Raw genomic sequence first — 23,665 nt, 5'->3', positions numbered from 1 at the left:
GGCCACTCTGAGACCCCCAGGGGCAGGTGACTCAGGTCCAAGAAGTCCAGACCAGGTTCTTCCTCCCTATCTGCGATATGTCCTCAAACAGCTGTGACTGCATGGAGCCACTATTCGGACACAACAGATCTAACCCCAGGTCTAATGTGCTGAGAAAGGCCTAGAGGCCTGGCTCTCATCTCGCCCCACCCCCTACCCTCCACGCTCGCTACCATGCGCCGTGGTGGGGGAGGTAACAGCAGCGTCCAGGGCACGCTGTCCAACGTGACTATTTGCAGTGATGAGACTGTCCTCCCGCTGCACTGGCTGGCCTGTGTAACTGCCCTGCCCCAACTGGCTGTAGGGCAGTGACCGTGACAGGCGTGACAGTGGGACCGTGTTTCTTACTCAGCTCCCTGACATTTAAATAGCCACCTGTGGTTAGCAGCCTACTGAACTGGATGGCACAGGTCCATAACTTAAAACACGCCATCTTCAGAGAGGGCTTTTTTCTCCTACTTACAGCACAGAACCTGGGTCATGAGGATACCAACGCATGGGCAAGTAGACACTGAGTACCAGGCTTGGGTAAAGCCTTGGAGGGGGTGTCTGAACTCAGGTCCAGGAGTCACCAAAATATACACTCAGGGCTGTGTGACCAACACATTTCCATCTAATTACAATGGTCAAGAGGATAAAAACTAAAGTGCAAATCAGATCTGGCCCTTTATGTAAATCAACATTCCCATCTACGTGCATCATCTGTGTGACAGTCGCATGTTTCACTCAAAGCAAGACCAGTGGGGGAGTAAGTTGGCTGCTGGTGGGAGGAAGCGTGGGTCCACAGCGATGCTGGGCCCACAGACATGCTGAGCCAGCACCCACCTCATGGGTGGCTTCCTGGTTTTCTGCATTTGATTCTAAAGTTGGTTTTCAGTTTTGATATGAATCATATAGTTCAGATTTGTCCTCTGCCTTACGCCCAAGAACCTTGCATTCTGATGATTTTATCCTTTCTGTCCTTTAAGGTGACAGTAAAATCACTGCCACTTCACATCCATCACAAGTTTTCAAATACTTCACTCGGAACCAAATAGCGTAAGCCCTTTCAGTCATCTTAACTGGTGTGATCAACACTGACAATAAAAGCAACACATTATGGTAAACAACCCAAGCAGTGACTCAGAGGCCCAGCCCAGGACAGACACCATGTGTGCCCAGTACCTCACTTGTCCTGAAGACCACCCGGTAGTTGAACTGGGACCCTTCCTTCTCCTTGGGGTCTTCCACCTTCTCCCTCCGGATGCTGACTGCCACAGGGCCGAGGTTCTCATCGATTCCAAAGTAGTTCTGATGCTCTGTGATGGAGAAAGTGGTGGCATGAGAAGAAAGGAAGCGGGTAGAGGATGGGGATTTTGCAACTTGTGTATCTAGTCCAGAAGATGCACCAGTGTCTCTGTGGCAGGATTTCCCACAAACGTGATCAATTTTTTTTGTCTCCAACTTAGATGCACTTTTCTCTTTTATTGGAAGAGACACTTGCTTCACAATATTGTGTTGGTTTCTGCCATACACCAACACGAATCAGCCACAGGTACACACATGTCTGCCCCATCCTGAACCCCCCTCCCATCTCCCACCCCATCCCACCAGGCAGTGCTCCAGAATGCCACAGAGCATTGGGCTGAGTGCTCACCTGGTAGGTGACTATGAGACATAGTGCATAGGCACCTCCAAGCACATTCTTCCTAAGAGATGATCATTAGTCTCTTACTCACAGAACACTTGTGTGCCAGACATGGTCTTGGCCGTGGGGTCACAACCCAGAAGAACTTCCCCATCAAGAAGCAAATATTCCAGTCTGAACGCTGCCAGTGACAGCAAGCTCAGTGCTCTGGGAGGAGCCCTTCTGGATGCGTAAGTGAGCTCCGCTGAAAGAAGTATAAAGGCTTCACTCCAACCACACTTTTTAAGTGTTGTCTTCTGCAAGGACCCAGACAATGCTCAGATGTGGTCCAGCCAACACAGAGGGTGCAATTACCCAAATGTTTATTCATGCTGCTTCTCAATCTTAGCAAACCTTCATACCAACAATCCATGCTTAGCAAGTGTTCCATGCAAAGCCCCAGGTGTTATTCATTTATTCCTTAATGAACTTCTGCCCAGTCCATTCTCCAAGGTGCACACTTAGAAAACTGGTTTTTTCACCCTGTATGCAAAATCACTTTAACAACCTCCCGCTTTTTCACTTTTATCCCTTTTCAATGTCACCTTAGTGGTATGGGCCAATCTTTCTGATGTATAGTTTTCGGTTAAAAAGAAATATGCTCTATCGCATGTTTGTAAGCTTGAAAAAAGCCATAGGTATTCCAAAGGCTTTGGGTTATGCTAACATCTTCTGCCACAGTAATTTCTGAAGGAATAAGGAATGTTATTCATAAAGTAGAAAACAGGTGAAGTTCAACAAAGAAAAACAGTACTTGTATCACTCAAGGAAAACATTATCCAAAGCCACTAATGAACACTGGCTACATCTTCAAAGACAGATCATTTACTTTTTACTTGCAATCAAATGAGATAAATACTGACATACTTTCCCTTTGAACCAGTCAGGACTAGAAGCAGCAGGTCCCCTATTTTAGGGACTAAAAAGGTGAATTATTGCCTCAGTCCTGGGCTTATATAATAGGAAGTGAGTCTTTGTTTTTCATGGATACCTCATCCTTTTAAATTATGTACTGATAGTAGTCTGGTTAACTGTTACAAACATGCACAACTCCAGTGCAATTAAAAATACATTGCAAAAAATGAATTATTTACCAACAATGAGTTATTTATCAACAGCCTGATGTATTAAGAACATATTTCAAGAAGTTACTTGCAAAAATGCTCAAATCAGTTTCTTGGTAGGCATTTGATAAAACCTGTGACATGAATCAAAAGGAATTCAAGGGCTTCCCTGATGGTCCAGTGGTTAAGAACTCACCTGCCAATGCAGGGGACACAGGTTCAATCCCTGGTCCAGGAAGATTCCACATGCTTTCAGCTTCATTTTTTTTAAAAGTACAGCTAATTTACAATACTATGTTCATTTCAGGCATACAGCTTAGTGATTCAGTATTTTTTATAGATTTTATTCTATTAAAAGTTATAACATAATGGCTATAATTCCCTGTGCAGTACAATATATCCTTGTTGCTTATCTATTTCATATACAACAGTCTGCATCTCTTCACCCCCTACCCTGACCCTCTACCTTTTCCTCCTCTCACTGGTCACCACTAGTTTGTTTTCTATATCTGTTTCTGTTCTGCTATATATACTCAGTTTTACTTTTTAGATTCTACATACCAACCGGTAATTACTTGTCTTTCTCTGACTTATTTCACTAAACATAATATTCTTTAAGTACAGCCACATTGCTACAAACGGCAGGGTTTCATTCTTTTTTATGGCTGAGTAATAAAGAATGTACCAATTCTTTATCCATTCATCTGCTGATGAACACTTCGGTTGTTTACAGGTCTTGGCTACGGTGAACAGTGTTACTAGGACCACTGGGGTGCATGCACCTTTTTTAATTATAGTTTTCTCCAGGTATATGCCCAGGACTGGGACTGCAGGATCACAGGGCAACTGTTTTTAGTTTTTTGAGGAACCTCTATATTATTCTCCATACTGGCTGTTATCAATTTACATTCCCACCAACAGTGTGGGAGGGCTCCCTTTAATCCACATCCTCACCAACATACACCATTTGTGGACTCTTAGGTGATGGCAATTCTGACTAGTGTTTGGTGATCTATTGTTGTTACTTTGATTTCTCTAATAATTACTGATGTTAGCATTTTTTCACGTGCTGATTACCCATCTGTATTTCTTCTCTGAAAGAATGTCTGTTCAGGTCTTCTGCCCATTTTCTGACGGGGCTGTTTGGTTTGTGATATTGAGTTGGATGAGCTGTTTATGTGTTTTCATTATTAACCCCTTGTTTGTCATCATTTACAGATACTTTCTCACATACAGTACAATGTCTTTTTGTTTTGTCAATGGATTCTTTTGCCAAAGCTTTTAAGTTTAATTAGGTCCACTTGATTATATTTGCTATCATTTCTTTTGCTTCAGGAGACAGATTCAAAAAAATCTGCTATGACTTATGTCAAAGACTATGTTCTTTTCAATGAGCGTTATGGTCTGCAAGATTTAGGTCTTTAATCCATTTTGAATTATTTCTGCAGACGGTGTGAGAAAACATTCTCATCTCACTCTTTTGCATGCAGCTGTCCAGTCTTCCAAGCACCAGTTATTGATAAGACTGCCTTTTCTCCACTGTATATTGCCTCTTTTATCATAAATAATTTGACCATAAATGTGTGGGCTTATTCCTCAGCTCTCCATTCTGTTCCATTGATCCATATGTCTGTTTTTGTGCCAGTACCATGCTGTTTTGATTACTAGTACTTTGTAGCATAATCTGATGTCTGGGGAGGTGATACCTCCAGCTTTGTTCTTTTTCCTCAAGATTGTTTTGGTAATTTAGGGGTTTTTGTGGATTCATAGGAATTTTAAAATTATCTGTTCTAGTTCTACAAAAAAACATCATGGGTATCCTGATAAAGACTACATTGGATGCGTAGCCTGCTTTGGATAGTAGGACCATTTTAATAAAATCCTTCCAATCCAAGAATACAGGATATCTTTCCATTTCATTGTATCATCTTCAACTTCATTCATCAATGTTTTATGGTTTTCAGAGTTAAGTTTACTCTTAAACATTTTATTCTTTCAGATGAAATTTTAGACAGGATTTTTTTTTGTACCCTCTCTTTCAGTAGTTCATTATTAATCTATGGAGAAGCAACTGATCTCTGTATATTAATCTTGTATTCTGAAGTTTTGCTGACTTCACATATTAGTTCTAACATTTTTAGGTGGATGTGGGGGAGGCCAGGACTGGGGAGGAGCCTGGGCGATGGGACGCAGCGGTGACCCAAGTCCAGAGCCTGGGTGGGGCGGCAGTCACCGCTGGCATTCACTCAAGCAGCATCTTAGAAGCAGCCCAAAGCTCTCTGCAGACTGCTCCACCACAGCTCACCCCACCAACCTGCTCTGTGCAGTAGGTTATCTTCTGCTGGCCTGTCCCCGCCACACACTGCCCTCCAGCGCTGGGATCCTCCAGGCTGCAGAACCGTCCTGCTCATCGATTAACGCTGGCATACCTTGCCTTATGTGGCACCTGCTTAGTTTGTCCCTCTGTGGCTTTATGCCCTTTATGTACTCCTTCACCATCAGTTTTTTAGTGGTGTTTGGAAGGAAGAGAGAGAACATATATGTTCAAATGGCCAAGTTTAATTAGCACCCCTAAATTCACTTACTCTTAAATATCTATAATTCTCTCCAGTATTCTTGCCTGGAGAATTCCGTGGACATAGGAGCCTGGCATGCTACAGTCCATGGGATCACACAGAGTTGGACATGACTGAAGTGACTTAGCATGAGCATCTATAAGTCTAATGAGCCTGATAAGCAGTTTCTGAATCTGAGCTTTCCTACTTAATACCTACTTAATAACCTTGGGTAGTTCTTAACCTCAGCAGCCCCCCCCCCCACTCCAAAATATATATATAATACATGTATCATCAATAACATGAGAAAAGCACTATAGTTGAAGGCAGGAATCCCACTGACAAAAAAACTCAGTGAAAAACAAAAAGAGAGCAAACATAAAATGGACAGCATTATGGGCATTTTGATTTTTGAGCCCAACACAGCTTAAGAGTCAAACTGAAGGAGATTCATACTTTTAATCTCAAAAGTTAATCTGTAATCCGAGGTTCCATTACATTCAGGATAGTCTTTTAAAGAAAGCAGTGACATATATAATATTTTACTGAGTAATTTCTATCAGGAATTAATTTTTTTAAATGTGTATATTACCCTTTCCACCAAAGATGGCCAATTAGTGCGAAACACATTTTCTTCCTTTGTGTCTATCCTCCCAAGCCATGCCCCACACTTGCTTTTGACTCCTTTCTCCATCTCTCACAGACATGCACTATCTTTTTCTTCCCAAACTTCAAACTGTTTATTTTGTGTCGGGGTATAGACAATGATCAATGCTGTGGTTGTTGCAGGTGAGCAGCAAAGAGTCTCAGCCATACATACACATAAAGCCATCCTCCCCCAAGCCCCCACCCCAGCCAGGCTGGCACATGACGCTGAGGAGGGTTCCCTGTGCTACGCTTACACGTGCTGGTTATCCATTCTGAACACAGCAGTGCAGACACACACTTCTGAATGCAAGCTGAGGCGACTTCTCGGCTGCGTACAACCACCACACCTTTGGACTCACCAGTCCCGAGTCCCTGCAGCATCTTCTAAGGATTCTCTCCTTGCTTTCAGTTTCACCAAGGAATACAGAAGGTTACCTGAATGCCTTTCTAAGGAAATAACATTATCTTCTGCTGCACCCTGGAGCACTCTGTCTAGCTTTTCTATAGGGCATTCCACATATCATGAAGATAAGCGCAGGGAAGGTGCTCCCTCTGGTCTCCAGGAGGGAGCCGAGGTAACCCTCTCAAATGACACCCAGGCCCTTTCAGGACAGCTCAGCCTGTTCATGTGCATCACAAGAGCCCTGCCCTCTGCGGGACGGGACAATGAGCCCCTAACCCAAGGGGCCCATCTTCATCCCAAGCACCTGATTTCCATAAAATTGCTTCAGGAGAGAATCAAATAAAATCCTTCCTTCGCAGAACAGAAGCTGTGAAAAGACTGTGGGAAAACTGAATGAAAATCCACATATCATACAAATACAAGGCCAGATTTAAAAAAAAAACCGATTAACAAGATTTCAGTGTAGGAAATGAGATTCAGCACGTCTCTTTGGTGCACTTTGTTCAGTAAAGAAAAGAAAAAATTCTAATTTGGAAGTTTTTTTTTTTTCTTAAGGGTCATGTGGAACCTTAGTCCAAAGGCTGTTTCCAGGCACTGTGAAATCTCGGATGGTAGATGTACTGGGTTCATCTCATGGACTGAAGAGGTGAGGATCCCAATGCTCCAGGCTGCCGAGCCCAGCATGGAAGAGAAGCCCTGTGCTTCTGCCTCACGAGGTCTCTCACCCTGGTCACGATGCCATCAGCAAGTCCACCAGAACCACCAGTGACTGGGTCGGGCCCCTTCCCCCTGCACTGGTCAGTACACACAGCAAAGCTTTCCTTTAATGGTTCTGTGTTCTTCCAGTAGTCAGCTGATGATTTCACTGTCAGCTCACTGCCTACCTGGGTTAAACCCGTGTCTGCAGGTGACTGCTGCCTAAACTCCTACCTATGATGTGTCTTCTGTCATCTTCCCCTCCAAACCACTGTTTAATCACCTCCTCTGTTCCAGGAGTTATACAGACATGAATAAGGAATGACAAATTCATAAATGAATGAATGAAGAAAACAATAGGACCTGCTTTTGCAGATAATAACATTAAGAGTCATTAGAGAACCTCGAGGAACCTCAAACTCCCTGCTAATGTTTCATGGATTAAATGATCAAATTTGATGAGGAAAATGATGCTTTTTGGTTATATGAGGCTCTTTCGACCAAAATTTAACCAAAGCATCAGTGAAGCTTAAAAAATCCAGTGTATTACAGTGAAAATAACAGTATTAAGGATACCTTACATGAATTAACTCATTCAGCTCCATACCTATGAGCAGGTATTCCCATTTCACAGAAAGTGATACTGAAGCTGAGAGGTCAACGACACGCTCAAAGTCGGAAGTCCGTGTGACTGAGTCAGGATGCAAACCTAGGCAGTCTGGCTTTAGAGCTCCTTCACGTCGAGCAACGCAAGTGTGCACAAACTTCTGGTTGCCAGCGGGAAGATGGGGAGCAGGGCTAGTTGGGGAGTTTGGGATGGACTTGTACGCGCTGCTACAGTTAACTGGATAACCAGCAAGCGCCTGCTGCGTAGCAGAGGGAACTCTGCCCAGTGTTCTGTGGCAGCCTGGATGGAGGGGAGTTTGGGGGAGAAAGAATGCATGTATATGTACGGCTGAGTTCCTTTTTGCCCACCTGAAACTGCCACAATGTTGTTAACTGGCTATACTTCAATACAAAATAAAAAGTTAAAAAAAATAAGGCACTCAAGGGTGATGACATTACTGTAAAGATTTACATTGCAAAATTCAACTCATACACAGTAAAATGAACACAACTTAAAGATGAGACAGCAAACCTCTCCTGAATGTAAGGATGGTATCTTAGGAGACACAATTTTAAGAAAGCCTTGAATAAAAAGTGTCACTTGGGAAGTAAGGTAGCTACCAATGGATTCCTTTGATAAGGTATAAATTTTAGCATCATCTGCTTTGAGAATGGGAAGGAGAAAGAAAATACTACAAAGCAAGAAAAGGTTTCTGCATAAAAGCTGAGAGAGCCAGCCATTGCTGAGGGGAGTAGTTGTCCAGCTTTCCTTTCATTTTTTCAGTGGGGCAAAGAATGAAATAAATTTTGGATCTAAACAAATACAGGGTAGGTGGGTTTTAATAAGCTCCTAGGTGCTCTGAGACCTAATGTTCCAAAGATCCTAATTTCCAACTTTACTGTACCAGTGTTACCACAAATAAGTTCATGTGACCTATGCACAGTGAGGTCAAACAAACCAAAACTCTGAGTTTGGAATAGAGGTTCACTGCAGTGCCATAAGGAGACGGGAGGCTTGTGCTCAAAAGTCCTAAACTCCCCCAAAGGGGTTTAGAAAAGCACTTTTAAATGCAAGGTGAGGGAGAGGTGTGGTTAGTTGTAAACTTCTCCGGGTTCAGAATCCCTTGTTCTTAACAGCTGTCCACATAGGTCAGATCATGATGTTCCTATAGACTTCCAGCAAGACAAATGCTATTCTCTCTTCTGCAACTTTTTATCTCCATAGGAATAAGAAAGTATTATACCCTTAAAGATTAGCACCTGGAGAATGGGCTCTCCTGTATATTTCAGGCTTTAGGTAACATTCTTAATTTGTAGCAAAAGCAATAGGATACAAAGGTTAAAGTAAAAGAAACAAATCTAACACCGGGGCAGATTTATTCTTCCTTGTTAAACCAGTAGCAAAATGCAAAGAAGTTTTCCCAGTTAACTGCCATCTTGGTCAAGCTATACAGAAATATTAAAGTATTAATACCTCATCCAAGAGAAATATGAGAGTGTTACTCCTCAGTGGCTGGCTGAGAACACTCCTGAGGCCAAAGGATGGATAGGATGAACCAGCACACAGTTCTAAGATGCTGCAGTGAGTAGGAACTGTGACCTCCCCAGCACAGTATGTATGTTTCTCCAGCCATGCCCTGCCCAACCCCACCCCATCTGCCACATGGAACCCATATGACCGTAACAACACAGGCTAAATCTCGACTGTAGCTGGTGATTCCTTCCTGCTAAGAGCCCCTCTGGACGTCAATGGGAACTCTGTTTGTGGGAGCACTGGCCAGGCGCTGAAGCTAAGAACTGAGCTGATTCTGTCCACAAGGAGGAATCTGCATCTTAGAATAGTAGTATTGTTAGCTGGTGCTCAGTTCACCCATATGAATATAACAGTGTTCAAGTCCCTATTAATTCTCCTCAGTGACTGTATAAAACAAGAGGAGGGGGAAAAAAAGAAGCCACCAGGCATGAAATTCAAAGCAAATGCAGCCATGCATCACTCAGGCATGGGGTTCATTTCATATGTAAAATTATCCTCATGCCCACAACTGCCACATTAGCGAAACTTAAGTGAATGTGTTTGGAATGGAGTGGCAGACTTCACCAGATACCTTTCCCTGGGGCCCACTCTCCCATCTGGTTCTCTCTACTTTTTTCTCATCTTTTAGCAATTAAAATAAAATACTGCCCTTTAACCGCTGTACCAGAGGTGGGGATAATAGTTCCTTTTTAGAGGAAAGGCTCATACATTTATTTAAGAACTCTTGGGGAGACGACGATGCACAGAATGTAACAGACGCTGTTCTAAGTCCTTTCTTTACAGGAGATTTTTTTTTTTTTAAATGATCTCATTTTGTAGGTACAATGAAGTTCAAGAATTTGCCCCAAACTGAGTTGGGATATAAACCCAAGAGCCTGATTTCAGTCTATGCTCTTTCCATCAAGATAGGCCATCTCGCAGCCTAGATGGGAGGGGAGTTTCGGGGAGAGTGGACACATGTGTATCCATGCCTAAATCCCTTTGCTGCTCCCCTGACACTATCACAACACTGCTAATCGGCTAAACCCCAACACAAAGTAAAAAGTCTTTTAAAAAAAGATACAGCACTTTGCCCACTAGGCCCCCAACTATGAGAGTGGACAGACGCCTCTGCCCACTGGCAAAAAGACAATCCCACTGCCATAAAATCATCAGCCGATATCAAGGGGGGCGAGTTAGCAGTCACACATATTCTAGCAGAATCCTTTCTATGTGCTCATTCAGCAGATGTACAAAACAAGTATGACTCTTCAGTTAAAACATCAATGACAAAGATTACCATTAGACAAAAGGGTAAATTTTCACAGATCAGGGTAAGAGTAGTTTTAAAAATAAGTGAACTTAAAGATTTTTATAGAAAAGGGACCCTGGAAAGATCAGCTGGAGGTATGACAGATCCACTGGCCAGGGCTGGGCCAGACATAGGAAGGGCCTTCAAAGCTGAAGAGCTGGTATCTTAAGGTGTAACAGGTGAGAGAATCTGATTTCATAGTGTACTGTTTCTTTTACTTTAACCTTTGTATCCTATTGCTTTTGCTACAAGTTAAGAATGTGGCCTATAGCCGGACATATACAGGACAGCCCAAGCTCAAGGCTCTGACATTTAAGGATATAACACTTCCCCATTCATTCAGAGAATAGAGAGAATAACATTTATCTTGTTGGAGGGTTACAGGATGTCACAACCTGAGAAACCTGGACAGGCGCAAGGACAAAGGATTCCCAGCAAGAAGTTGACAACAGCCAAACACCCCTCCCTCGCCTTTTAGTATTAAAACACCCTGCATTCCTACTCTACTTAAGATGGATCTTTAGGACACTAATCCGTCTTCTCAGCCTGCTGGTTTTCTGCACAAAGTCACTATTCCTTGCCCTAACAACTTGTCTTGATTTGTTAGCCTGTTGTGTGGTAAGCTGTATGAGCTTGGACTCCACAAATGGGCAGAAATGGACCCTGGAAAAGCCAGGAAATACCCTACATTGTTGTATGGATACAGCTTTTGTTGGATACCTGGTCCACTTGGAAACAGCTAAACACTATTTTCTGGAAAGTTCCAACCTTTTTGAAAAGAATTCCAATCTGCCTACACCTAAGAACTCTTGTAAATCTAAGATGGGAAGGGGAAATCGAAGAAGTTCTCTGTCATATTCAGGAGCACATGATGGAACTATAAACACTAGGACCCCTAAGAACCAGGAAGAGGGGAGAAAATGCGGGAAACTAAGACTCTTTCATATTCACTACAGAGTCTGCCCTGTAAAACCCACTCGGTTCCTCACGAAGGACTTCTACAAGATACATATTTCTTTCATTGTACTTGTCACCAAAAATCACAAGAAGAAATGAGTAGGGCACAAAAGCCTCCTTCAGAGAATTCAGTGAAGATGTGGGGGCTACAGAACCAAGGACATCCCAAACAGTCCCTCACCTAAACCTGAAGATCACAGGGCGGGTGGGGGGGGGGAGATTTAAAGGGGACGTCTTGTGCATTTCAATACAGACAGCAGAAACAGGAAATCCTCCTGCCTCTCAAGTTTGAGAAGGACACTCATGGCAAGTATGTACAGGAAGGGCTGTACAAAACTGGCTTCTTGTTAGTCTTCACTCTATTTGAAACAGTGGAGTCAGCAGTTTGCAGAATCCTATGGTAGTTGGATAAAGTAACAAAAACCTGTAGGGTTGCTACTCAAGAACCATTATATGTTTTTTCTTTCTTATTTTAAACATTCTGATTGTAAATATATCATGAGAATTTATAAACTTTTTTTAAAATTAGGTAACAATTTAAAAATTTTTTGATTTACAGAAAAGTTGCAAAGATAGGAGAGTTCTCTTATACCCCTCCCCCAGCTTTCAAGCTGTTGTCATCTCACCATACTTTGGTTTATTTGTTCAATTAATGAACCAACAATGATGTATCATTATTAACTGAAGTCCACAGTTTGCTCAGATTTTCTTACTGTTTACCCATGTCCTTTTCCTGTTTGAGGATCCTACCTAGGACACCACATGACATTGTCATCCTGTCTCTTTAGGCTCCTCCAGAGTAACAGTTTCTCAGGCTTCCCTTTTTTGATGACCATGGCAGTTTTGAGAAGTACTGGGCAAGGATTTTTCTACAATGTACCTCAGTTGGGATCTGTTTAATGTTTTTCCCTAACCTGACTGAGGTTATGTGTTTGGAGAGGAAGATCACAGAAATGCCACTCCTATCACATCAAGGGTATAAACCACCCACACGGTTTACTGCTGTTGATGCTGACCTGGATCACCTGCTGGGCAAGTGTTTGCCAGACCGGTCCCCTCTTCCCACACTCTGTCCTTTGCACATGAGTAAGCACAGCCCACATTTAAGTGGACAAGGGGAAGGCTATGACTTAAATTTTTATAATTTTCCAAATTTTATAAATGTAAACATTTTTATAATAACTTGCTTTCCAAGTAAAGATGTTATTAAAATGAATATTCATCAATATATTTTACATGAGTAGTTTTATAGATGTAAGACATAAATGTCTATTTCTGTGCTCCTGTCAAGTTCATAGGTCTTTTTTGTTTAACATAAAGCAAATACAGTCATTAACTCTTCTGCCCAGGGCATGGCTGGCAAACACCTGGCATCTCCCCACACACCCACGGGGGATAATGATCACTGACCATGACTCTGAGCGTGCTAATGCAGCTCTGTACACAGTGACAAAAGTGTCCACGAAGGAAGCACTGGCACCCAAGGCAAGCTCCACAGCCCCAGTGGAGAGGGTTATATTTACATACGTTTATTTGCAAAAGAAAAAGCCTAGCAGGATAAAGAGGAACTGTTCCTGGGGATCCTCTCTCATGGACTGGAGTAGTTTTCTTTCTTTTTCTTTTGCTTCTCTACCCCTTCCTATTTTCCCACAATGATCATGGGACATTTATATGTCATTTAAAAATTATAAACCAAAAAAGCATATTGAAAAGTGAAGAAATCACTTTGGTGACAAAGGACCGTACAATCAAAGCCACGGTTTTTCCATGTATAGATGTGAGAATTGGACTATATAAAAGGCTGAGCACCCAAGAATTGATGCTTTCAAATTGTGGTACTGCAGAAGACTCTTGAGGGTCCCTTGGACTGCAAGGAGCTCAAACCAGTCAATCCTAAAGGAGATCAACCCTGAATATTCATTGGAAGAACTGATGCTGAAGCTGAAGCTCCAATAGTTTGGCCACCTGATGAGAAGAGACAACTCACTGTAAAACACCTAATGCTGGGAAAGATTGAAGGCAGAGGGAGGAGGAGGCGGCAGAGGGTGAGACGGCTGGATGGCATCACCGACTCAATGGACAGGAATCTGAGCAAACTACGGGATAGTGAAGGACAGGGAGCCTGGTGTGCTGCACTCCGTGGGGTCGCAGAGAGTCAGACACGACTTAATGATTGAACAACAACAACAAAACAAACAAAAAAAGAATAAGTGTTGTCAATCTTAGTATTTTCCCCCCACATTCATAGAAACACACGTTCCCAAACCAGACAAGTGGCTCTCCCAAGACAATGCTCCCAAAGGCTGAGACACAATTCTGTCATTTTTCTCTTCACTCCTGAGTCATCAAAGAGGTACAGATTTATCCTTCTATTTGACCTCTGTTCACCCCAAAGTGACTCATTTCACCTTCTGGAGTCATTCTCGTGTGTGTGACCTGAATGAAGGCATTGAACAGCTTTAGAACTCAGGAGCAACTCGGAGGCGCACAACTTCCTAAACAGCACAGGACACAGAAATCCGCAGCCTGTCTGGGCTGTATGCGTGGCTGTGTCTCCAGCCACCTGGGGACAGCCAGTCGCCGACCAGCAGCTCCACGTGGCTCAACGCCCCCAGGGAAGCTAAGGGGAATTCCCACCAAGTCCACAGCGGGACTCTCCCTCCATCCAGGGGGCCTCAGCTCCCAGGAGGAAACCACAAGTTCACCACTGTTCCACGATGTAGACAGCCTAGCACAGAGCACCACGGTCATCGCCAGTGGAAGGAGGGGCCATTACGGAGCACTCAGCAGGCTGGCCACAATCCCCATGCTCTTTCAAAAAGCTGCTTCACTGAAGGCTACAGACGGATTTGCCCAGACAAGCAATGCTGCCCACGGGGCACCATGGCAGGCCACTCCCCTCCATAAATCCTTTTACAAAGTTATTCAAAGCCGTTCAGTGACTCTGTGTCCCAGGAATACACGTCGGCACAAAACACAGCCATTTCATGTTAACTACCCAGTAGAGAGTCCACCGCCCTATTAGAGCTTGGGTCTTGAAACCTTTCCCAGAGACTGGGAGCCATGTCATTCTTTTGAAAATGAAGTTGCACAGAGAACAATGAAGAATAATGAAGGCAAATAAAAGGCATTCTGGAAAGTGTCAGAAGATTCCTTGACAGCCCTCTTCCAAAGGGAACAACTGAGCGAAGGGAAAAGAGAAAGGGGAAAGAAAAAAGCTACCTGCAAAAACACCCTCCCCATCTGTGCCAGTCTGCCCAGGGCCTGTTCCTGAACAATGCTGTTCCTCCAACGTGTGACGTGTAGGGAGTTATTCCAGTGGTTGAAGCTGGTACAAATCTGGTTTGATGCAAAAATGAGGGGAAATCATTAATTCAATCATTGCACTTTATCTGGCAGATACATGCTTTTAAGCTTGTGGTCCCTGGAAAAATCCTGGCTCCATTCCCACATAGAGGAAGCCTAAGCCACCTGGCCACCAGAAACCCAGGCTGCTGCCTCTGCCTTTAGTCCTTAATGGCTGGACAGAGAGACCAGCCAGGGCAGCAGCTACTATTGTAGCTGACTGCATTTTGAAGTCGCATGGACCCACAGGAAAGAGCTAAATATAGGAGGAAGCAGGCACCATCCATGGCTACAGGAGCGAGCTGAGCAGCAGGGCTGGGCAGGCTTTGATTCTGTCTCCTCCTGCTCCAGGTCCCATTAGCTGTGCCCAGTCAGGGTGCCCAGTACAGAACTGCAGACAAAGGACGGTGGGGACGGCTGCCCGGCACCCGCATTGTGCAGGCTTTGCTCAGCAGTCTAGGATTCAGCTGTCTGGCTCAGTCACAGACCCAGGGGGAGCCCAGCAACCCCACACTTTCAAACCACATGTCTACACTGACCTACAACTCACCCACAGGTCCTCTGTGCTCAGATTTTTTTCTTTTTTATGTTTATTTCACACTCAAATCCACCAAGTTTAATGATGTAATTTCTAAAGTCCAAGAAAATCCTCATGAACAAATCAGAAAATGTGGAAAAAATATGCCACTCACAGACAGCTCTTTCTAACCATCAGGAAGTGACAGTAAGACTTCAAGAGAAAAACTACAAAAAGCAGTTAAGAGGATTAACAGAATCTGGGAAACTTAAATCATCTCTTGGAATAGACCCTAAGGACATTAAATGTATCAGAGGGTGGCAACCTTGGGTGCAGAAAACATTGGTTTTTTATTCTGTATACACTCTGTAGACTTACTACACTAAGATATGCAAAGGAATGCAAATGAGATGCTAGCAGTAAGTATTTGTATAAATATGCATTATACATAAACACATATATATCTTTTTTTTACATCCTGATGTTTTAAAGGGTGAATCACAAAAACTACTTACTACAACTCGCTGCATAAGGATTTCAGGGCATAATAATTCTAAGAGACTATTTTATCACTAGCATCGACAGCCATAGCTTCATCAATTAAAAAAAAAAAAAAATCTTAAGCAGGAAGTCTATTTCTTCATGGTATCCCTTTCCAAAAATAACTACACTTCTACCTCGAGAGCATCCATAAGCAGAGTTTTATAATGCACTGCCCCTGGATGAGCAATCCTGAGGGCCGTGATTTATTTCTGGCATAGACTAAAGAGAAGATCTAGGGTTCTGTGAGTTCACTGGCTCCAAGGCAACAGCTCACATTGGTGATACTGAGGGACCAGGGCTGAGATGGGAATGCACGGGACACAGCTGGGGAACCAAGATGTTGACAAAATTATTTCAGTCCCATCACATCGTCAGTACAAGATCAACTCAAAGTATTTGACCAGTCACCATTCCAGTGTCTGCTTATTTAGCTATGGGTGCTTATCAACATTATATTCACTTCATTAATTTATATGATTTCATAATATGATTATGGATGATAGGTTAAATTTAGATTGATGTAAAAGTGGGGGAAATTTATTCATTTAATAATTACTCATTTAATAATTCATTTATTCATTTAATAAATGTAAGCTTGTAGTCCCTAAGAAGGCTCCAGGGACTATGTGGATGGAGTGACCTCCCGAGGTCAGAGTTAAATTATCTCGTGGAACAGATCCTAAGGACATTAAATGGATGAGAAGGTGGCAACCCTGGGTGCAGAAAACATCAGCTCTTTACTATGTATACATTGTGTAGACTTACTGCACTAAGATATGTAAAAGGAACGCAAATGAGATGCTGGCAGTAAGTATTTACTGACCTAACCCCAAACCTAACCCCAAAGAGAAACAGCTGGAGTCAGACTGCAGACAAGCATTCTGAAGACAGAAACCAATACTGAACAAACGCAGAGTGCAGTCAGCTCGAACTTATCCACGCCGGTGGCAGGATGGCTCCCTCACGCAGGAACAGGAGCAGCGCCTCCCCCAGCTGGCTGGGCCACCTCCCCCAGCTCAGCGCTCTAAGGGGGATGTCAGGGTGGAGGGGGGGGCCGGGGAACCGCATACTGAAAAAGCAGCCCCAAAGAGTATGTCACCAAGGAAGGGGAAAGGAAGGCAGTCACACCCACTAAGAAGGTGGGGTGAGGGTCCCTGGGTGTTTCATTTCATGTGTTTCACTCGTGTGTGTGTAAAACACGCTTCTCTGTAGGTCTGTCTCTGACACAGAGTGGATTCTCATGTCTCTGGAATAATCGAGGACACATTGAAAGGCTGAAGACTGAATCACATAATTTCTTGTACTTTTTTTTTTTTTGGCTGTGCCACACATCCTAAAATATCACACGGTATTTTAATGCCCTGACCAGGGATCGAACCCACGCCCCCAGCATTGGAAACATGGAGCCTTAACCACTAGCCCACCAGGGAAGTCCTCAACTACATGACCTCCGAGGGGTGTATCCTTCAAGGACACACAAACAAAAGCAAACATCATTTGTCATATATTACATGTACTTAAAGAACTTCTAAAATAACAACAGCAAAGAACTATTTGTATCTTAACCTTTAAGCCTATTTGTAAAAACACAAGAAACCTATCTATCCTACTAATTTATACATTCATACATTCTTTGAACAAGATTTGCTTAATACTTCCAATACGCACAACAATGCAGTAGGAGCTGTGAAGACATAAAATTTAAAAGATGAAGCCAAGGTACCCAGAGAAAAATATAGGAAAAACTAGAGGCAAAAGAATGAGAAGTATTCATTGTTCACAGTATAAAAGACTATTCAGAGGATGAAAGAGCAATAGACTTCATCAATGAAGACACCCTAAACGGAGTAACCTAAATGGAGGTTGACGTCTGTGATGCTCACAAATTGGCCGAGAGAAGGCAAGAGTAGGTGTTTCCATATCAGGGACCAGGAATCAATGACAGAAGGGAATTGGGGATCTCTAAAGAAGAGATAAGGGAACCCCCCGACAGTCAAGTGGCTAGGGGGCTTCCCTGGTGGCTCAGTTGATAAAGAACCCACCTGCCAATGCAGGAGATGCAGGTTTGATCCCTGGGTCAGGAAGATGCCCTGGAGAAGGAAATGACAACCCACTCTAGTATTCTTGCCTGGGAAATCCCACGGACAGAGGAGCCTGGAGGGCTACAGTCCATGGGGTCACAAAGAGTCACAGATATATGGCTTAGTGACTAAACAACAAACAACAAGAGGTTAGGACTCTGAGCTTCCACTGCAGGGGACACTGGTTTAATTCCTGGTCGGGGAACTAAGATCCAGCATGCCACGCAGTGTGGCCAAAAGGTTTTAAATTTTTTTAAAACATAAGGAAGGACCACAACGAGGTACCATTACACGCCAGTCAGGATGGCTGCTATCCAAAAGTCTACAAGCAATAAATGCTGGAGAGGGTGTGGAGAAAAGGGAACCCTCTTACACTGTTGGTGGGGATGCAAACTAGTACAGCCACTATTGAGAACAGTGTGGAGATTCCTTAAAAAACTGGAAATAGAACTGCCATATGACCCAGCAATCCCACTCCTGGGCATACACACTGAGGAAACCAGATCTGAAAGAGACACGTGCACCCCAATATTCATCGCAGCACTGTTTATAATAGCCAGGACATGGAAGCAACCTAGATGCCCATCAGCAGACGAATGGATAAGGAAGCTGTGGTACATATATACACAATGGAATATTACTCAGCCATTAAAAAGAATTCATTTGAATCAGTTCTAATGAGATGGATGAAACTGGAGCCCATTATAGAGTGAAGTAAGCCAGAAAGATAAAGACCAATACAGTATATACAACACATATATATGGAATTTAAAAAAGATGGTAATGATAACCCAATATGCAAAATAGAAAAAGAGACACAAATGTACAGAACAGACTTCTGGACTCTGTGGGAGAAGGCGAGGGTGGGATGTTCTGAGAGAACAGCATTGAAACAAGTATACTATCAAGGGTGAAACAGATCACCAGCCCAGGTTGGATGCATGAGACAAGTGCTCAGGGCTGGTGCACTGGGAAGACCCAGAGGGATGGGATGGAGGGAGGTGGGAGGGGAGATCGGGATGGGGAACACATGTAAATCCATGGCTGATTCATGTCAATGTATGGCAAAAACCACTACAATATTGTAAAGTAATTAGCCTCCAACTAATAAAAATAAATGAAAAAAAAAAAAAAACAAGGAAGGATCAGTCCAACAATGGTGGAGGCTCCATGATATAGACCAAGCCCAAGCCCGGGGGACAACGGCCTCAGACACCCTGACGGTGATGATCTGATGCAAAGCCGCATGTCACAAGTGGCGTCGGGGAGGGACCCCGGGACAGAGGTGTGTCCTTACCTTTGCCGTAGAAGAACTTGCGGTAGTAGTAGGCCCCCAGGTCGATGTGCTCAATGACATAACGCTTCACCTTCTCCCTGTGGATGGGCTGGTTCTCCCTGGGCACCTCCAGGACCGAGACGCCCGCGTTGGTGCAGTGAGAGCTGAGCGAAGACTCGAAGGAGCAGCTCTCCCCAGAACTGAAGGACGACGAGTTGGCCCTGGACAGGGCGATCCTCCGGTCGCCTTCCCCGCCTGTCTCATTCCGGAAGTAAGGGCAGCTGAGGACCAGGTCATTGCTCTTCCCGTCACCCTCATCGGCATCGAGGTTCTCTTTGGAGTTGAGGTCCTCCTTGCTCCCCAGCGGGGAGTCACAGCTGCCCGGCGGGCCGGCTGGCATCTGAGTCTGGGATGCCGCCGAGGCCCCGGTGGTGATGTTTTTCCTCCTGCCCACGTTCGCCCGCGTGGCCATGGCTTCGTTGATATTGAACAAGATGCTCTGGACATCATAGTGTGCAAAACAGCGCTGGCAGTTCCAAGGGCGGACCCCCCTCTCAAGACGCCCATCTTCCAGCTCGCAGGTGAACTTGAACGTCTCATGCTCACTTTTCACGGCCCGCAGCTTGCGGAAGAGGGACGTTTCCACTGACTCTGACTTCAACCTCCGTTTGAAAGGCTTGTCCCTGTCTCGCCCCAGGAGGAGGGCGCTGTCCATATAGTCTAATCCTGAGATGCGTACGAACTCGCCTCTAGAAATCTGTGCTGCAGCGTGAAGGCTGGGGGAGATCGCTGGGTCGCAGGGGAAGAACTCGGGGAACCCAAAAGGGGCCATGGCCTTGTGGTCATAGTTCTCCAGCCGATACCCTCGAAGCATAGCAAAAAAGTTCTCCCCCGACAAGCCCTGCCGGTCGATGGACGATGTGCTTCCGTACTCTCTGTGAAGGGCAGCCCCTGTGTTGGGGTTCACTGCATTTTGGTCTAAGACGTCTTCTGCGTCAATGTCACTGATGGTGACATCACTATTGCTTCTCTGTCTTATGGGGTGCAGTCCTCTTTGTGGGGAGTGCACAAAGATGTCTCCGAAGGTATACTTTGCCTCCACAAAGTCCAGATCGAGCGGCTCCTCCTGTTGGCCATCGCTCCCATCATTTTGCCCATTGTGTATAATGGATGTGACGCTTTCATAGCTGGTCTGGGATCGGCTTTCCCATAGGGTCTTGCAGGTCAGTTCCTTGGAGCAGTCCTTTTTAGGAGGCCACTCAGACACCCTTGCTCTCACACCCATCTTGGGCACGGCCGGGGTACCATTAGCTGGACCACCACTCTCATTGGAACTGGAGGCAGTTAGAGAAGTGGTGGGTCCCATGTTGCCGTTGATGGCTTTAAATTTTCGAGCAAAATAATCATCTGACTGCATGATTCGGGGAGGATCCTTGAACTTTGAAGAGGCTCTGCCGAGTTTGTGCTTTTCTTCTTGTGACTGCCTGGGGTCACTCATGTCTGCCAAGGCAAGGAGCTCCCAGTCTCACCAGAAGACTGCTGTAAACCTAATTACATTGTTATTTACAAAGGCTTCTTCTAGAGCTGTATTTCCTCTTGTTAACCAAACGCAAACAACATCCTCAGAGTATGGTTCCCCCAAAACCAACTTGCTTCTCAGTCTGTAATAATTTTGTCCACCTCCGTCCTTTCCAGCAGCATCCCTTAAGACATCTGGCCAGGAGTGTTTCCTTCACCTGAATTAAAAAACAGAAAATAGCCATTAACAATCACTGCAGCTCAAGTTCAACACACTGCCCACACAGCTTCTTATCTGCCGTTCTCTCCAGTTCCCCCCAAACTGTCAGGAAGTTTCATGGTTCCACATCATGCTCCTCTTCTCCCCAAACACTCTGCCCTCTCACTCTACTTGGCAGCCTAGAGTTTACACCACACAATCGAGCAGCACCCTCCCACCGTGGGCCCACATCTGAGCAAAGAGTGCCTCCTCTGTGTTTCCATAGCGCCCGCATCCACACTGCCATAGCAGTTTCTCTTATACTCTTCTGGTTTACTGAACACTCTCCTCCACTAGTGAACTGGAAGCTCCCCTAAGCCAGGAGCCATGCCCTTCAACTCCATATCAACATTACCTAAGGATGTAGCTGGGCTTAACTCAGTTAACCAAGCAACATTTCAACTAGTTACAAGAGTAACACAATGGTAATGCAATCGTTTGAGTATTCTTAAACTGAAACAGGTAAACTCAAAATGTCCAACAGCAAAAAGGTCAGTATCAGGCATTAACAATGAGTTTTCAGAATGTTTTCTTGCAAGCAGATAGGAACTCACAGAGATCCTCCTGACTGTGAGAAGGAGTTTCTAAGAATCTGGTGTCAGATTCTTAATCTACTGTATGGCACAGAGGACTCTGCTCAATGTCAAGTGGCAGCGTGGATGGGCGGGGAGTTTAGGGGAGAATGGATACATGTATATATATGGCATATATGCCATATATATATAATGTAATACATATATTATTTCCTCTATAGATTATCACCAAAGCTGTTCCTAGAAACTGAAAAAAATGACAACCGAGAAATGAAAGAGAACAACTTCTGGCTGATAGTTCTCTGTGAAAATGATATTTGCTGCCCATCTGAAACTATCACAACATTGTTAATCGACTATACTGCAATATAAAATAAAATGTTAAGGGAAAAAAAAGAATCTGGTGCCTAAACAAGTACAACTTTCTAGTTCATTATGCCAATAGCAACTTGACAAATGTGTGGGGAAAACAGAAGCTTAGCGATTTAAAATACGATTCATCTTTGTGGCTGGTAGAAAACCTGACCTCATTAACTCTCCTCTTTAATTATAAATAATTTTTCAATTTATTCTGTTTTCAATTAAACAAAAATATTTTCCAGGTACTACATATTTCCTGAGCTCGTGGCTGTCGAGGAATCTTGCTGCTGCATAAGGAATAAAAAAAAAGAATGATTTTACTTCTTCTGAAAACAATGATGAGAATAAAGGTATAATATAGCTAGCTGCTTTCCCTCAGCCTTCACCAAAGCATAAAAAACAACTGTAGTTCAGTCAGGAGTAATGTTAAAATTCCAAATAGCTGAACAGTGTAAGGACTCATTCCAATGGGTTCTTAATGACTTTCTGATGACCATGTGGTAATCTCCAGAAATAGCAGATATTATGACGGCAGTCTGCTTTCTTCTCCATTGGAGAAAAATAATAAGAAGTTAGAATGGGCATGACAACATGCTGTCTGCACCCAGGGCAGCTTCATAACTGAGGGAATAATGATATTTTAGGATGGGGAAACCAATAGGGAGCGAGCAGACAGATGCTTCCGTGGATTCAACAGACCAGGATCTGCCCAGGGTGCTCAGAGAGGGACCAGAGCTGAAAGCATCTTATCTATTTCACATACAAGTATTATATTTCAAAGAACCACAGATGATTCAGAATTATAGTTATGCCCTCTATAATTTAGATTATCACCACATCCTTTCCTGGAAACTGGAAAAATGACAACTGAGAAATGAAAGAAAACAACTTCTGGCCTGTTAGCTCTCTGCTGAAATGGTATTTGATTCACTGTAGTAGGCGTCTACATGATGTATACATTCTACTGAGAAGTCCGCTGCTTACAGAACGCTCAACACAATCTCAAAGGGTAAGAATGACGTCTAATGGTTGGCACAGAGCTATGTGAATTCTCGAGGCATTAATGTGACACTCCTTTTTATTATCTATCACTAGTCTGTATCCCTGTTACAGAAGAAAGAACCATGCCTTACTAAGGATCTAGTTCCAAGCACCGAACTGTGACGTTTCTAGAAATATAATCAGGAACTAAGTGCTCATCACCTCAACAATAACAAAATGTACCAAAAGAAATCAGGAGAGAAGGAACAGAAAAAGATAAAAGTTGAAATTAATGGAATGGGGATAGAAAAAACAGACACATCCAAACAAGGGATTTTTTTAAATTTTTATTTTCTTTTTAATTTTAATTTTTTTAACACCAAAAACATTTTGTATTGGGGCACAGCCAATTAACAATTTTGTGGTAGTTTCAGGTAAACATCCAAGGGACTCGGCCATACCTATACACGTATCCATTCTCCCCCAAGCTTTTTTTGAAGAGTAAGAAAATGGATACACTCCTTCCCAAATCTGAAATAAAGGAAAGAGAGAAAGAAAAATCTTACACAAGTTTGGAAATGAGAGAGGAGACATGACCACACAGACATGTCTAAGTGAAATAAAACTAAATGAAAAAGAAATATACCACAAACAACTCTACAGTAACAAATTTAGAAACATAGAAGAAACTAAGATTCCCTGGCAAAATAGAAACTCCCCAAACTGATCAAATCACGGAAAATTTAAACAATGTGATTACCACTGAAGAGGACAGAAATATAACAACCCCTTT

The 23,665-nt window shown here is 43.6% G+C and overlaps 1 protein-coding gene across 10 annotated transcripts in view; it reads right to left on the bottom strand.

The window, feature by feature from the left end:
- Positions 1 to 23,665, bottom strand: part of SIPA1L2 (signal induced proliferation associated 1 like 2) — a 231,930-nt gene that overhangs the window by 89,166 nt on the left and 119,099 nt on the right. For all 10 annotated transcript variants that reach the window (XM_043925427.1, XM_043925426.1, XM_043925431.1 and 7 more), the window contains 2 exons: positions 19,243 to 20,957; positions 1,204 to 1,337 (listed from right to left, as the gene is read on the bottom strand). In XM_043925427.1, the coding sequence (XP_043781362.1) occupies positions 1,204 to 1,337; positions 19,243 to 20,719 (1,611 nt within the window). In that variant the 5' untranslated portion in view covers positions 20,720 to 20,957. The remainder of the gene's footprint in view (positions 1 to 1,203; positions 1,338 to 19,242; positions 20,958 to 23,665) is intronic.

This window comes from Cervus elaphus, chromosome 15, assembly GCF_910594005.1.
Source record: "Cervus elaphus chromosome 15, mCerEla1.1, whole genome shotgun sequence".
In the NCBI taxonomy this organism is placed as follows: domain Eukaryota; kingdom Metazoa; phylum Chordata; class Mammalia; order Artiodactyla; family Cervidae; genus Cervus; species Cervus elaphus.
Note: the sequence above shows the minus strand (reverse complement) of the source record. Positions and strands in the feature narration are given on the sequence as shown.